A 17,939-nucleotide genomic window follows, 5' to 3' on the forward strand; every position below is an offset into this window, starting at 1 on the left:
TTTTTTTTTGCTGTTATTTCCTAATTACAGATGTTATTGTACAAATAATGGCTGCCATTATCAAATAACAGATGTTATTTGGACTTAAATGGTAGCCTTTCTGTGTTTTTTTTTTTACCCATTCCTGGTTTTGGGTAAAAATACTAATCGAAACAGTAACCAAAATACTGTGTGAGAACATAATCTTAAAGAGTTTTAGATTAAAGAAGCTAAATAAGAAAAAATCAAGATGTGTAAATGAAAATTGGTATGGTCATTAAGGGGTTAAATTACTATGTTTATTATTTTCTTGAAAGGGAACTAATCAGCACATTTTTGCTAATGCAGAACGGCTGCACGCACCTCAAAACCGTGTCTCTCAGAGCACACTAAAAGGAAAATCCCGGCACTCGCCAAAATTCTGCAAAGTGATTTATTTACCAGTGCATATACAGACAGGCGGATATGGACACGTTTCGGCGTAGAGCCTTTCTCAACATGGCTTGTTGAGAAAGGCTCTACGCCGAAACGCGTCCATATCCGCCTGTCTGTATATGCACTGGTAAATAAATCACTTTGCAGAATTTTGGCGAGTGCCGGGATTTTCCTTTTGATGCTCTATATTTTGCCCAGGCACCGCCTGAGATCGGAGTGCCGACCTTTTCCAGTCTCAGAGCACACTGACAGAACAGAGAACCGTGACTAGTCACAGACCAGATGACTAGTTCACGGCTCTCCCCCACCTCACGCGCAGGATTGAACAGCATTTTATCAGACATAATGCCTATGAAACCTGGAATCCCCGACACTACAGGAGACCCGGCTGCAATGTGCGTGCAGCCGTCCTTGAAGCCCAATCAGCACAAAAGTGCTGGTTGGTTTTCTTTAAATATTTCTTTTTTTTTTTTTTTGACACATACCCTATGAGGTGGTTGATTTTCCTAAACTTAAGTATTTTTTTTACATGTTACAGCTTCAACTGGTTCAGTGACTCAGGTCTCCTCTGTAAGCACAGACTCAGCAGGTTCTTCTTATTCTATCAGTGGAATTCTGGGAATTACGTCATCCAATGCAGAAAGCAACAAACGCAAGAGAGATGAAGGTAATAACATATCTTATTTTTTCTAGAGTTACTGAACTACTGTATAATAATTCATACTAAAATAAAGCAGCACTGATGGAAGGATATATAATGGCACTGACACATTTATAAAGTTCTTGTCAGTAATCCCACTACAGAGTACTACAGTCAGCCTCCAACCATCCTGAAATGGCTTATAATACAGGACAATAGACATTACATACTTATTATTACATTCTTTCATTCAGAACATTTAGTTTTATATACAGTACATTCTTTAGTATTGACATAACTACTGTATATAAGTACATTGGAGGTTTACTACATCCCAGGCATCAAATTTGATTTGAATTTATCACAGAACCATTAATTCCAACCTAAATTAATTTAGTCAGTAGCATGGCTGATGAGATCACCACTGATCCTGAGAATGGGATTCTTTAGGTGGCATCATACATGGAGGTGAGTCACCGAAACTGATGACTGAACTATATAAGCAGCCTATTCTTGGGATCTCTTTTTTAACACACATTAGAAAACACTTATTTGGAAAACCCCTTTAAAAAAACATTCCCCCCCCACAGTCATATAAACACTATTCATAGCTTTTATTTAAAGATGTAGATGTTTACAGATAATTTACAGAAATGTGATGTTTGGGCAGCATTGCAGGCACACTATTACCCTGCAGTGATAGGTTTGATTCTGCCCTTGCTCTAGGGCATGGGTCTTCAAACTGCGGCCCTTCAGCTGTTGCCATACTACATTCCATATCATCCTTGGATAGCCAAATCCAAAGCTTTAGCTGTCCGGGTATTATGAGTATTGGGGTTTTGTAACAGCTGGAGGGCTGCAGTTTGGACACCCATGCTCTAGGGAGTAGGAATATACATTGGATTCCTTATTATAAACAAGAACTGATGAGTAAGAAAAGGACGTTCATTTGGTTGATGGTTGTCTCTCATTCATTTACTCCATACACTTAAAATATGGCCTGGCCAAATGTTTATGCGTTCTGAATGAAAAGAGATGAGGTACCAACTGGGGGCTTTTCTGTCCTGAAATAGTAGGGTCAAGCTGTTAAAATTCAACATGTAACTGAGTTGGGAAGTCCCCACACACATTAGGGAGTTGGCTGGACCTGCATAAATATGTCTTTAAATGTCTATGGGACCCTTGGTGATGTCACGCAAAGTATACAACGTCAGGGTATTTTGTCATAATATGAACAATGGTAATAAATATTTCTGTAACTTTTCTTCAACTTTCAGAAAAATATGGTAAATTGTGATGGTTGCTATTATGAGTTTCTCACAGGCCACCCACTTTTTTTTATTTTGGTTAAGTGTCCTCCAATGTGCTATGGTAAATGAAGCAATCTTATTGTCACAAAAGAAGTGAATATACAAGATTTGAGCCATGATGGATATGCATATGGGAATTATTGAATGTCTTGCTGTAGGGACTAGTAATTTTGAGCGACATTTTACTGTTCATTGAATAAAGATGAGAGAACTATAAAATGTATGTTCAGTTATTAAACAGAGCTGAGCAGTGTAGAAAATGATATTCCGCTATAATTGAAGATTTTTTTATGCTCCTTGTAATTTTAAAGTAGATTGGAATTGCACTTTTATATGCCAAAAAGATCCAAAAAGTTTTAGCCCATTACCCTTACATCTCATTATTACCTAGATGAGGGTTATTGGACACATAATGACCTCAGAGGGCTGTAAAGTTTAATCGTCCAGGTTGTTTTGTGTTAGTAAAGACTTTTTGAATGAGCAACTTACTAAAAACAGAAGTTATATTGTTTCTCTTCTGTAAACATAGATGTTAAGAAATCTTAACATTAAAGAGTGAGCAGATAATGATATGAGCACTGAATGCAGTAATTCTGCACTGATTCTATACCCTACTCTTTACATTATACAATCGGTTGACCTGCTGACATTGTTGTTTAATAAAATCCTTTGGCTTTGAAGTTCCCTTGTAATTTTAACATTTTTTAAATTTTACTGCTTATATGATTCTGAAAATTATCTATGAGTAGAAACCTAATGGAAGAACAAACTAGTAAAACATAAACCTTTGCTCTTATTTGGATGCAATTGTATCCAGTCATTGCAATTCTATGTAAGCTAAGCAGCCTGGGCTGCAGAATGGTAAATTGTAACAAAGTACTGGAGAGACTGCTGCGGCTGCTGATGCATTAAGCTTATATAGCAGGATGCAATTATATCACATGAGCTTTGGGCCAGATGTGTGTAAAAAAACAAAAAACAAACCAAAACAAAACAAACAACCCCCCCCCCTCAAAAAACAAACAAACAACAAAACAAAAAAAAACAAAAAACAAAAACAACCAACCAGTTTTCAGCTCTGGTAAAGTGATCTGTGATTGGTTGCAGGGGGGAAGGTTTTATCATTTTATAATTTATAGACTTTGATAAATCAGGTTTTACATTTTTTGTATAATATTATTAATAGTGTTTAGAGAGTAGCTTCAAAGGAACGCAACATGATAATTTCTAAGGACTGGATTCTAGAAAAAGCTAATTGTAGAGGCAGGATTTAAAAATGACATTATACAACCTTGTTTAATCATGTTGTAATATGTGTGATCATATTTAATATGGTTTAAGCCATAATTCTTGTCCAGCTTATAGATGTGTAGCTCAGACATCTGACAAAAATATACAGTACATTCATTTTTGGCATGATTAGTAATTTACCTAAAGCGTCCAATTTTTCACAAATCTAAATGTTATTACAAAGTGAGCATGAATCAGGCAAGCATCAGGTATTTCTTCTAGCTACTATAGCCTTGCATTCTGCACTGGAGAGGAAGGGCTTATGAATTCCTCAGAGCAACTTGTATAGAGTTGATTTATTACCTTTTTGTTCCTCTAACTCCTGGCATTTTTTAAACAGATGTCACCAGCCCTTAACCCAGTGGGTTGCCTGCTTGGTAACAACAGGGGCAAACCAAATCAGACAATCTTTATTGGTTTATAGGGTTCAGGGTGTCATTTTTTTTCTCCTGTTGTAATATGGACTTGGAGCAGATGTGACTTAGTGGGAGATCAGCTGTTTTTATTTTCTGAGAAAGGACACATAATGGAAGATTGACACAGGGGGCGGATGAAGTCTGCACAGTAAGGTTGTCAGAGAAAAAAAATTGAAAAAATGTTTTTCTTTCAAACCATCTTAGAGTTATTTTACTATATTCTGGGACTTTCTTATTGAAATGCATTTTCTTTGATTAAGAAGCTAGAAATCTGGAAATGATGGTGCTACAGCTAGAATAGTTAGTGCTCTGGCTCTCACCCCTGTGGCATCCACATGGTAAGAGGTTGTTGATGTCACACAACTTCTTTAAGGTTAATCATTTTGCAACCAAAAGGAGTGGATTGAAAGCACAGAAAAGTTATTTTAACACAATGGCCGTTACTTGCCATTAAATGGTGGCCATCTATTCAATTTCAACATAGTGTGAACATAGCCTTTCTGTGTTTTCAATGCACTCCTGGTTTTGGTTGCAAATACTGACCAAAATAGTGAGCAAAAATAATGTGTGGGAACATAGCCTAAGACAGAATTTTGTGGGAAGAATTGAATATTAGCATTCAATTTAAAGGGGTTGTCTGGTGCTTACTTCCTGTGAATCCATGTCTCAGAAGTAAGCCTTACGGGACATAGAAGCGGAAGTTTATTTCCTGATCATCAGGTATGGATAAAACATGCCCTCACGAGATGTCATTGGCAACACTGGCAACATTGTATAACTATCAAGGCAATTTTTTTCCAAGCAATGTATAGGTATGCAGTTCTGTGGGTCTAGTTGAACACGCAGTTAGCAATATATATCATATCATTTATAACAGATTGGAATGTTTATCTTTAGCATAAAGTAAGAATAGTCTGACTGAACAACATATTTAAATAGGAAAAAAAAGTTACTCAAACTACCTGTGTTTAAGCCCTGCAGTTCACAATCTCCTGGTGTCATCAAGTGCTGACACAAAGTGCCATACAGAGCAGGGCCCCATTTCTCCTGTATACTATACATTCTTACAGACTGTAGCCAGGGGTCCGCTGACTGACACGATTGTTGTGTCTGGCAGCCTCTGCACTGCTAGCGGTGGCTGCTATCATTCAGGGGCATCAGGGGGCCTGGAGGGCAAGCTTCCAAGTTTAGAAGTTCCAGGGCCTGGCCACTCAGTATACTCCTGCCTGTCATCCCAGTTATAGGCTCTATAGAGTATGCTGGATACCCACCAGCTTACTATATATAGAGAGATTATAGCAGACAGGAAGGTGTAGAGATGCAGGGCCCCCTTCCCACAACCCCCGGGCTCCTCTCCCACTTCCTCCCTATGAGCTCAGCCTGCTTCCTGCTCCCCCTCTTATGTCAGAACAGAGGAGGAGGTGTGGAGAGGCTGTACATGGACAGGTGCTGAGGGAGAAAAGGATACAGTATAACCATCCTGAACACCCCGAAACTTCCCTACAATGAGTGTTCTTGTGTGTATGTTTATATGCACACAATCAAAAGTTTGCTACGGGGCCCAGTCATTTCTAGTTATGCCCCTGCTATCATTGCTAGTGGCTCTAGTACAGTGATCGGTGATAGCAATCACTCCTTGCTGTGCAAAGGCTTGTCACAAACAGCAATCATAGACAGCCCTGCAGTTTCCAACACAAACAATGGCAGCAGAAGGGCCAGCAGCTAATACGTACTGGAAGACTGGAGATGTTTTAATAGAAGTAAATCCTAAATCTCCAGCACTTTCTGGCACCAGTTGATTTGAAATAATTTTTGGTTTGCTGGAGTTCCCCTTTAGGCTCCATTCTTCAGCGCAGAGAGAGCAGGCACGTGAGCCTCCCATAGACTCCCAGTATGACAAGGAGGCTGGCGGGATTCTGCTGTGGGGAATTTCGCCAGTTTTACTACATATAAACGCAGCCTTAGGGTGCGTTCACACCTACAGGATCTGCAGCAGATCTGCAGCAGATTTGATGCTGTGTTCAGTTATTTAAATGAAATCTGCTGCAGAAAATCAGCTGCAGATCCTGTAGGTGTGAACGCACCATTAAGCAGAATTTTTACATTGAAAAAAACAAAAAACAACAACCCCCCCCCCACAACTATTCACTTGCTGTGTCTTGTTTGCTAAATGAGAGCTTCTCTTGTTTGCCACTTTTTTCAGTTGAATCAATGTAATTTTTTGCCATATTACATAGTCCACATGAATTGTCATTTATTAATTATTATTATATCACACATTGTGTTTCAACTTAGTTAAACATTTACATGTGATATACAATATGAGAATCTGAAAAATATGCATGGGTTTAATCCTTACGTACTGGCATTATATATGGCCTCTGTCTAAATATCTCTATTGTACAAAGCATTTTTATTCCCACCAATAAAATGTACATAATATTATATGTTGTTTTTGTTCTGACGAGATGGTCGTGAATGAACACTTCCCCTGCAGTGGTTTTAGAAAGGCTTATAAAAAATAACTTGTCACTGTGCTATAAATCAGAGCTGTGTATGGTGTGTGTATGAAGGCTATTAAACTATTGACTGCAGATCTGAGGCTGTGCTAGCATTCCAAAGAAAGACCACTAGACGCTTAAAAAAATTCACCATTACTGTGTGGAAAGAAATACTGTACTTGTCAAACCAGACTCATCCATATATTGATCTCTTGCTTTATTAATTTTGCATTATTTATAATGTTAATATATTCTGTAGTGCTGCATACACCGACACAGATTTTGCTGGGGGATAATACATTCAGTAATATGTAGCCTGTTCATACTGAGGAATAAGTGCGGAATTTCAGGCGGATTCTGTGTCAAAATGCACACGGAATCCACCCGCAATTCCGCCCATAAAAAATGAACATTGTGAACGTACATTGGCTTTAAGAGGCTTTCCGCTTCTTCAATCACACGGCAGAAATTCCGCACTGAAAATTCTGCCCTGAATGCGCTTTCCACCTGAAGAATTGACATGTCAATTCTTTGGGCAGATTCCGCAAGAGGAATTCTATAGTCAATGGGCCTGGAACTCTGCTTGAATTCCCCTCGAATTCTGCTCCTATTCTGCCAGCGATGAATAGGTGAGAAATTTCAAGCAGAAAACTCTCCTTGCTGAATACTCGCCTATTCCTCAGTGTGAACATACTCTTACATGGTGCAAGGTAATGCATGGTCAGAAAATGTATTCCAGAACTAGAGCTGCTGTTTGTGGATCTCTGTTCTGGCTCATACAAGAAGGTCTATTTGCTGTCATAGAGCATAGGGGTAGGAATTTCTTGATGGGGCAATTAATTATGGATATTTAAATGCCCCATTATAGAGCAATTTATACCTATATTTAAAGATTACTGGGAACATGAGGTTCCCCCACGGAGACCCCATATTGTGGCACACAAATTATTAGTTTGTTAAAGAGTTTTTCACAATATTTTTGCAAGGATCAATGAAGTTAACAATTGCTTCATTGGATCAAATCAACTATCTTTTTCTCTTACTCAAATGTGCCCCTCCCCCCAAAAAAAGATCAAGCATAAGGGACTGAGAAAACAAGCTGATAGCTGACAGTTTAGTGTAGTTGCTGCTGGACCCCCTGAAGGTAAAGATCCACTGATGCCGGTGAAGCAAGCAGTAAACCCCCCATTTCTGCCAGGATCCGGGAGAAGCTGCTGCCACACTATCCCCGCCCCCTGCTGCAGTGCCCCCCGATCCTCCCCCCACCTCCGCTGCCGTGTCTTCCTACCCCCACGTGCTGCCGTGTCCTCTATTCACCCTCCCCCGCTGCTGCCGTTTCCTCCGCCCCCCCACTGACGCCCCCCCGATCCTCCCCCTGCTGCTCTGCCATAGCCTTGCTCTCCCAACCGCCAGCCCCCCCCTGCAATCACCACCGACGCTGGTCTGCCGGTACTCACAGAGGGTCACAGCAGAGCTCCCTCTTTCCCCTCCTCCTGCCAGCATTGGCTTGCCGGATCCCAGAGCTCAGAGTGAGTTCCAGGACCGGGGAGCCAGTGCTGCGAGGAGGAGGGGGAAGGAGTGATCTCTGGTGTGACCCCCTCCTGCTGCGGCATGTACCAGCGTCTGTGTAATGACGATGGTACATGCTGCTATATACTGTGATTGGCAGCACTTTGTGAGGAGATCAGAACCTGCATCCATATACTGTAAAACACACACACATAATAAAAAGTACCCCCTCCCCTGTGATCTCCCAGTAATAAGGGAGATCTTAGTTAGTGTACGTCAGTCAGCGTCCGTTAGTAAGCGCCAGTCAGCGTCCATTAGTAAGCGTCAGACAGCATCCGTTAGTAAGCGTCAGTCAGCGTCCGTTAGGAAGCCTCAGTCAGCGTCTGTTAGGAAGCGTCAGTGTCAGCATCCGTTAGTAAGCGTCAGTGTCAGTCAGCGTCCATTAGTAAGCGTCAGTATCAGTCAATGTCCGTTAGTAAGAGTCAGTCAGCATCCATTAGCAGGTGTCAGCAAGCGTCAGTCACCTTCCATAAGTAAGTGTCAGCCAGCATCAGACAGCGTCAGTTAGTAAGAGTCAGTCAGTGTCCGTTACTGAGCATCAATCAGCGTCCATTAGTTCTCATCAGTCAGCATCCGTTAGTCAGTCAGCATCCGTAAGTAAGGGGCCTATTCCACAGGAGCGATAATCGGCTGAATAGGCCCCATTCGGCCGATTTTCGCTCTGTGGAATAGAGAGAACGATCAGCCGATGATCGTGTCATCGGCTGATGATCGTGTCATCGGCTGATCGTTCATTTAGGTTCGGACCTAAAATCGTTGTTCGCCACCAGCTCATCGCTACAGTTGAATAGCGGTGCGCGGCGGCGACCGACGATTTCAGCAGAACTATACATTACCTTTCCGGGCCGCAGGTCTTCTTCTCCCGGTCCAGGGAGCAGATCACAGATAGCAGATCGGCGCTTGTTTATGTCGTTGCTCGTCCGGTGGAATAGGACCCTAAGTGTCAGTTAGTGTCCATTGGTAAGTGTCAGTAAACTTCTGTGCACACACAGACATAGGTGATCCTTCTCTTCTGAGCCCTGTTGTACGCCCGTACAATACTTAACGTTCACAAATGGGGTATTTCTGTGCTCAGGAGAAATTGTTTTAAAAATATTGGGCGGCTTTTTCTCCTCAAAGCGTTTCGAAATTTGAAAAATGTGGGGTTTCACCAATGTATAAGTGTGAAAAATTAGATTTTTCATTTTCACGGCCCACATTTGCAAAAAAACTGTGAAAAAACTGTAGGGACCAAATGCCCCCTGTACCCCTTGTTATATTCCTTAAGCATGGTAGTTTTCAAAATGGGGTCACTTGTGGGGATTTTCCATCGTCTCGGCACTAGGGCAGCTTTGTAAATGCGACATGGTCTCCTACATTTATTCCAGTCAAATCCACACTCCAAAATTTAAATGGTGCTCCTTCTCTTCTGAGCCGTGTTGTGCGCCCGCACAACACTTTACGTCCTTAAATGGGGTAGTTGTAAAAACTGTAGATTCAGAGAAATAAATGTTTTATTGCATTTTACTTTTTATAGCTGGTGGAGTTTGAAAAAAATAGGATTGAATTGGAATGTCTGCCAAGAAAATGGAAATTTTTACTTTTCACACTTACTTTGCAGTTATTCCTGTGGAATGCCTAAAGGGTTAAAAACTGTTTTAAATGTCAATTTGAATACTTCAAAGGGTGAAGAGTTCAAAATGGGGTGAATTATAGGGGTTTCCAGTATACAGGCCTCTAGAATATGCTCCAAAACTTAACTGGTCCCTAAAAAATTCTGAGTTTAAATTTTCACAAAAATTTAGAAAATTGCTACTAAACAATTACGGCCTCTAAAATCCTAAAAAAGTTAAAGCATGTTCACCAAATGCTGCCAACACAAAGTAGACATGTTATAGATATGAATTAATCAATAACTTTTCTTTTGTGGTAGAACTATCTTCCTTATTGGCAGAGACTTTCAAATTTAGAGAAATGCAATTTTTTTCAATTTTTCACAACATTTTGGAGTTTTTCACAAAAAAAGTTTAAGGTATCGGCCCAAATGTTCCACTTACATAAAGTGGAACATGTCATGAAAAAACAATTTTGGAACCACAAGGATCGGTAACAGCATTCCAGAGTTATTAATATATAAAGTGACACGTCATATTAGAAAAAATTGGCCGTGTCATAAACACCAAAACTGGCTGTGTCCCCTAAGGGTTAAAAAGGACCTGTCAGTACATGAAAGGCTGGAAACCAGGAGGCTCACTGCCTCCTGGTTTCCAGCAACGTTTGTCCAATGTTCATAGCCCCCCATCTCTGAGATCTGGCCCCCACATCCAATATGCCAATGAATCTCTGGCTAGCCTTTGGGGTGTGAACGCCAGTCATTTACTGCCGGCAGGGTTAAAATGCAGCCTGTGACAGGCCGCCTTACTAAATGTATAGCCTTGCATTGTCTGTGCAGCTAGGAAAGCAGCCTGTGACGCTGAATGGTCAAATTCACAGGCTGCATGTTAACCTGCAGTGGATCTCTGGCGTCCACGCCTTGATGGCTAGCCAGCGGATAATGTGCATACCATTCGGAGACGCAATTTCAGGAGCAGGGTGGGCTATTACTGTGGGACAGGCCGAAAACCAGGAGGCAGTGGCAATTAGGTGAGCCTTTTGGTTTCCAGCCATCCATGTAGTGACAGGCCCTCTTTAAAGGATCTTGTGCAGTTAACATCTTGGTGCCAGATAGAGAAGAACACCTTCAGAAGTCTTGGGGATTCCATAGCTCAATGTTCCAAAGCTGTTAAAGAAAATCTTTCAGGACTGTACCAGGTACAGAGCTGCAGACACGGGCAGATAGGTGGTAGGGAGATAAAACAAGTGATGCTTTTTTTTTGCTGTTGGCAATTTGCAAAGTTATAATATAGAATTTTTCCTCAGAAGCTGAAGTGCCCCAGCTATCTGCTTGCATCATTTTCCTTGGAATCTAAAGTGCCACACCTGTCTGCAGCACTACCTGGTACCGACCTAACAGATTCCCTTTAACCCCTTAGCGACCCATGACGTATCTAATAAGTCATGGTGCCGCGGGGGGTGTTCAGAGCGGGGTCCCGCCGGGACCCCGCTCTGAACAGCGCTGATCCCGGCTGACACGTGCAGCCGGGCAGTGCCTCTGTTAGCCGGCGCGGGTCCCGTTGCCGCGCCGGCTAATTAAGCACTTCAATGCAGCTGTCAAACCTGACAGCTGCATTGAAGGGCTTCAGACATCACATCCCTGGTGTCTAGTGGGTCGGATCTCCCCCCCGCGATGCGATCGCGGGGGGGAGATCCGTTCTTCTGCCCGTGCCGGGCCTCAGCGTCGGAATGACGCTGATCCCGGCTCGGCAGTAGATTGCTATGGCCTGCAGCAGGCCATAGCAATCTATGACCGATCTCATGGATCTTTGCTGTGTATATACACAGCATTGATCTCTATGAGAGATCATTGCTGTGTATATACAAGCCCCCCAGGGGGGCTTCTAGTCCATGTAAAAAAAAAAGTAAAAAAGTGTTTTTATTAATAAAAAATCCCCTCCCCTAATAAAAGTCCAAATCACCCCCCTTTTCCCATTTTATAAATATAAATTAATAAATAAATAATCGCCCGAACTATTAATTAATCACATTCCTGATCTCGCACGGTAAACGGCGTAAGCGCAAAAAAATCCCAAAGTGCAAAATTGCGCATTTTTGGTCGCATCAAATCCAGAAAAAATGTAATAAAAAGCGATCAAAAAGTCGTATATGCGCAATCAAGGTACCGATAGAAAGAACGCATCATGGCGCAAAAACTGACACCTCACACAGCCCCATAGACCAAAGGATAAAAGCGCTATAAGCCTGGGAATGGAGCGATTTTAAGTGACATATATTTGTTAACAATGGTTTGAATTTTTTACAGGCCATCAAATGCAATATAAGTTATACATGTTATATATCATAGTAATCGTAACGACTTGAGGAACATGCATAACAAGTCAGTTTTACCATAGGGCGAACGGCGTAAATGCAAAACTCCCCGAAATCAAAACAAATTCGTTTTTTTTTCAATTTGACAGCGCAAATGATTTTTTTCCGGTTTCACAACATATTTTATGGAAAAATTATGCCTGTAATTGCAAAGTACAATTGGTTTCGCAAAAAATAAGTGCTCATATACGTCTCTAGGTGAAAAAATGCAAGCGCTATGGACTTTTAAACATAAAATGGAAAAAGCAAAAGCGCAAAAACGAAAATTGGCTTGGACCTTAAGGGGTTAAGGAAGCATAAAAGAAGATATACACAATATAGGCAGGGGGTTTTATTGCTATGGGTGATCACTATTATATATAGATATCGCTATGTTAGGCAATAGAAAAATGTAGATAATTCAGTGTGTTCACCATTTATTCTTCTCTTTCTCTGTGTAAGGTTTCTTTATTGAGTCCAGTATATGGCTCTCAGTCTATTGCTCATTTATGGGAAAACTAAATAAGTGCTGTGGAATTAGAAGTAGGATAAAAACTGTAAGAGAGCTGATGTGAAGACTGTGGAGGTAAAAGATAGACAGAAAACAAACAAAAGCCTTGTGATCTTTCTTGATGAATTCCAGGTGCTCCCCATTCACTCCATCCCCGTTATCTTCACCTTATAGGAGTACTAATGCACACAATTGCGATACTGCCTTCTGTGGAATTGCCAAGAAAACTACCATTAAATGATAAAGTGATCATGAAAAAGGATCAGCCCTGGGAAGAATGATGTTTGTCAATGGGAGCTATGTGTTTTATTTACCTTTTCTTCAGCAGATGATCAAGTGATGGTCAGAATGGTTTCATTTTTTTCTACTATAGATATCAGGAAGGGTGACTGAATTCTGACTGATTTTCCTATAGTATGTGCTAGAAAAGTATACACTTTATACACTAAATATAATGTTGTGAATCAGACACAAGACGCAAAATAAATATACAAATAAACAGTATAGTTAATAAGTATTTAATAACTAGCATACATATATATATATATATATATATATATATATATATAGTTCAGGGAAGAAAAAGAGCGCTGCACCTCACACCTATGGCTGATACTAGTGCCTCTAGGCTGAATAAAAATCACATCAGAATTTTGTGTATGAATTGATCAAGCCACACTGCCCCATGTACCGCGTGCAGGTATCTGATACACATGGGTCCCTACACCAAGTCCACACTGTGCCGGTCAGTGACCACAACCCCCGCAGGCGTGCACAGTCAGGGAACGGGGGCCATGGGATGGCCCTGCGACCCCCACGCCACAGGACCAGACCCGAAAACACCACACCAGAACCCGTCCAGCACTGCCGGCGGAGAAGGTCGCCCCCCAAACAGTGTAAACTGCCCACAGCAACCTATCACAGCTCAGCTTTCAGCTCTGGTAAAATATAAGAGGACCTGTGATTGGTTGCTGTGGGCAGTTTACACCAGGTGTTTATTTACACTCTTTCATTAATCTCCCCCATTGTTTTAGTTTTGCCACATGCACCATATTTAACATGCTCATCCTTTCTTGCCATTTTGGTTTATGTAAAGCTGCCCATACACAATAGAGCGGTGTTGGCTGACCTGTCTGGCAGTAGGTAATGCTTTTCCTATCATATGCATGCCTTTTTTTTACCAACAGAACACAGCAATCACTGAGCTCAAGGAGATCAGCGACAAAAAAACAATGGAGTACTCACTCAAGAGTCTCCACTGATACATTGCCCCCTATAAATTTAAATATGCAAAAAAGGGGTCAGTGGAGCCTCAGTTACGAGTCTCAAAACACGGGAATAGCCAGATATCCCTCCAGAGAAGGAGCCTTCCAGTGGGGGAATTCACCAAACCGCGCTGATACATAGCCTCCCAGTGGTTTGGTGGACTCCCCACTGGGAGGCACCCCTTGGCAACAAATTGTCCTTCTCTGGAGGGATATCTGGCTATTTCCATGTTTTGAGACTCGTAACTGAGGCTCTACGGACCCCTTTTTGCACATTTAAATTTATAGGGGGCAATGTATCAGTGGAGACGCTTGAGTGAGTTCTCCATTGGTTTTTTTGTCGCTGATCTCCTTGAGCTCAGTGATTGCTGTGTTTTGATGTGTTTTGTCTATTTTTCATTGCCCCTGGTAGCCAGAATCCTGCTCCACACTGATGAGGGGCAAATACCCCGAAACAGCTGTCTGTGGATAGATGCATAGGCTTGGTACCCTTGTCATGTCACAATACTCACCTCAGAGTAAGACTTTGATGCAAAAGGGGCCACCCTGGTATTTCCCTATTTATGTTCCAATACTCACAACTGGAGGGATATCTGGCTATTCTCGTGTTTTGAAACTCATAACTGAGGCTCCACAGACCCTTTTTTGCTTTTTTTACATAAATTTCTTTATAAACATTTTCCATACAAAAAACAAACAAACAAACAAACATAAAGGGGTTATCCGGCACTTTAAGTTTTTTGATATTGTGCTGTAGACAAAAACAAAGAACCTATGCTTACCTCTCCTCCCTTCCCTGGCATTCTTCTGCACTGTCTGAGACAAGCACATCTGGGGAGTCACAGCCTGCTCAACCAATCACTGGCCACAGCGCTGTCTTGTCAAAGTCAGGTAATTGGCTCAGGAGTGACAGTAAGCAGGCTGTCACTCCAGAGACAAGTTTCCCTCGGAAGTGGCAGTGGCTGCGACCAGCACGGGACACCAGAGACACTGGGGAAGAACGCTGAGAGGTAAGCATAGGCTCTTAGTTATTTTCCATATTTCTGCAGCACAGGTTCAAACATTTTAAAGTGCTTATTTCCAATCCCATTCAGTCATAGGGAACCACATGAAGAAGAGAAAAAGAAAGGGAGATAGATACATTATATACAAATTCCTACCAATTCTACCCAGTAACACCCCCTCCCCTTTCTAGGCTCCTATCACTCACAGTATTATTGACCATCCTCATCCTCCCTTCTGGACCACCTACCTCTGTTCTTTCACATATGGAATAATCTAGCACTGCTGATCCAGGAGAGAAAAGAGGACCAATATCCATTCATTATATGCGTGCTTAGCTGAGCTGAGTGTACTGTACATGTTTTTTGTGGGGATGTGTGTGGCCAGATTAGGTATTTAATCTAGTTATAGGATGAAAGGATGCAGGAGGGCAATTGCATTTAATTGAAAGTATTAGCTACCCTTAAACACCATCTTCAATCTATACAGGGTATAAAAATGTTGTGATTATATTTTTAAATACTGTATATCCTTATTCCTTATATCTTTATTGTATGTAGTGTTTAGTTTATTAATGAATGGAGAAAAGTTGTAATATGATAAACAATCTGAGAACAGGTGTGGCGCTGCTTTTGGTATAAAGCAATTATGTTTTTCTATTCCTAAATATCCCCTTTAAAATTAATTTTCAACAGATTTTTAAACCTGAAAATTAATTAGGTTGAAAGGTGGGTTTTTCTATCATAAATTGATGGTGTATCCATATGCTGTTACCTTATGTTCTTATGTTCGATAGGGGTCTGGCCTCTGTTTCTTCTGATTTTGAAAATTTATAAAGAATACAATGCTGTAGTGCTGCATCTATTTAAAATTTTTACCTGCACAGTGGACGATGCAGTATAATTCAGCTGGCCCTATTTACTTGGTCATTACTACAGTTCTTTGCACAGCTTTGGTAGCTACTGTGTAACAGAAAGTGGATCCAGGGGTTGGCCACTTTATAGTAAAATTGCTCAGTGTACAGTATAAGTAACTGTACTCACTGTATATACTGACAGCAGCTCCCTGTGTACCTCATAGAGCTAAAATCAGACTCTCCTACTCCAGGGTGTGCTGTCCTGCTCTGTGGTGTCTGTCCATAAGATGCCTCACATGGAGGAGCCCCCCTGTGTCCACCATTAAGCCTGTATTTGCCTATGGTGAACACTGAGGGGTGGGGCATGGTCACATGCTCCTCCATGTCAGCCATCTTATGGACAGAAACACCACAGAGCAGGACAGCACAGCCTGGATGAGGGGAGTCTGATTTGAGCTCTATGAGGTACACAGGGAGCTGCTGTCAGTATATACAGTGAGTACACTTACTAAAACTTTACACTGAACTATTTTACTATAAAGTGGCCAACCCCTTTAAGTAATGCCTTATTCTAGTGATATTCTATGCCGTTATGAGATGGAAAAAACAATCTATGGGACCCCTTCCAAAAGGCATTCCCCCGAGTCCTGATGACGTTTCGACTCCCTGCAGGGGAAAATGCTTGTTCCGGCTGATGGATTGCATGATTAGTCAATTAGTAACTGTAGTGGCTTATTGCTCCAGTCACTGACTGGCTGAGCAGGCAGTCCATCAACCAGGTTATGACGTTGGCAGTGCAGGAGCTCCTGGAGCTTGGCGGGGGTCCTGAAGCTGCAATCCAGTGATGCTACGGAATGGGGAGAGTTGAGTTGTTATACAGTAGTTTATGTTCCCCCCCACACCTGCCAGATGGAATTTTTTTCAAATGGCTGGACTTCTCCTTTAACTATGGCTTTAGACTTTTGTTAGGATAACATTTAAATATCTGGACACACGTCAGCACATGTTCCCCTTTAGTATATTCTCTCACTACCAACTTTTTTTTATCCCTACGATAAAAAAAGCAATAGGTTTAAAAACTGATACAAGCTTATGTCAGTTTGAAAATGTGCTTTTCTCTTCAGTGGCCTCTATGAAAGGAATTCTTTGTTTCATGCTAAGCATTAAAAAACTGTTCTTTGTGGATGGCTCTATGCTCTGGCCAATAGAGGAGGGGTCTTAAATTGGCTATCCCACTTATAGGAAATGTCTGGTTGTGATGGTACAAAATCTTTAAGGAGTAGGCAGGGCTTTCTATTATTTGTTAATTATACATTGGTACCATTTGTCCATAACATGGGCAGAGGATGTGCCTATATTTTGCCTGTATTTATTTATTCTGTATCTCTTATTTTTCAACAATATAATTGAAACAAGTAATATATGGAGTAGCTATGTAATGAAGAAGAAGAGATGAAAAAAAAGGAAAAGGTTGGTAAGGGGAAGTCTAATATGGTCTAATGAGTTGCAAAATTCTTAGAAAAAGATACTCAATTGATGCTTCTTAATATTACATTGTGGATGTCAATCATATTACATTGTGGATATCAATCAGTCATCCTGTTATACATCTCAGTATATACAATTAATACCTTCCCTTTTGTGCCATAAACAAAAAAGATTAGGACCAATAATGAATACAGTTAGTCTACAATAACTATGGGTTTAGTACTTGACTGCCCAAGCCACCTTGTGGTTATCTGGAGACTGTTAAAAAGAAAAGTTCCATGTATATTGATGACTTTGTGAGTAAAAACACAATTTGAATATAAAATACAATTTCCCTTCTGATATTAAGAACTTATTTACTCTAACCTCTGTGTAAGATCAAACTAAAAAGATAGCGAATGGCTGTAGTTTGAAGGAAATAGGGTAATAGTTTTTACACTGCCGTTCAAGGAAGGAGTTGTAATATTTGTCAGTTCAGGATCATTCTAGTTACATATAATATATTCACCTCTATGATAACACAAATCTTTCATGAAACATAAATGCTTTCCACTTCAGATATGGTTGATAAGGGCCCTACCTCTCATGGATTGGTAGTGTACTTTATCTAATAAGATAGAGCAATACAAATATGTCTGACAATGGTATAATGTGATGCATTAGAGGGAGCATTACATACACATACTGATGAATAACTGAGCATCAGAAAGATAGTAAGACTGGTGGTAAAAC

At 41.0% G+C, this 17,939-nt stretch overlaps 1 protein-coding gene across 3 annotated transcripts in view; it reads left to right on the plus strand.

Moving 5' to 3' along the window:
* The window catches only part of PAX5 (paired box 5), a 155,149-nt gene that overhangs the window by 16,815 nt on the left and 120,395 nt on the right, over positions 1-17,939 (plus strand). For all 3 annotated transcript variants that reach the window (XM_069964369.1, XM_069964370.1, XM_069964371.1), the window contains exon 3: positions 953-1,081. In XM_069964369.1, coding sequence (XP_069820470.1) covers positions 953-1,081 — 129 coding nt within the window. The remainder of the gene's footprint in view (positions 1-952; positions 1,082-17,939) is intronic.

The sequence above is a fragment of the Dendropsophus ebraccatus genome, chromosome 3 (genome assembly GCF_027789765.1).
Source record: "Dendropsophus ebraccatus isolate aDenEbr1 chromosome 3, aDenEbr1.pat, whole genome shotgun sequence".
NCBI classification, from domain to species: domain Eukaryota; kingdom Metazoa; phylum Chordata; class Amphibia; order Anura; family Hylidae; genus Dendropsophus; species Dendropsophus ebraccatus.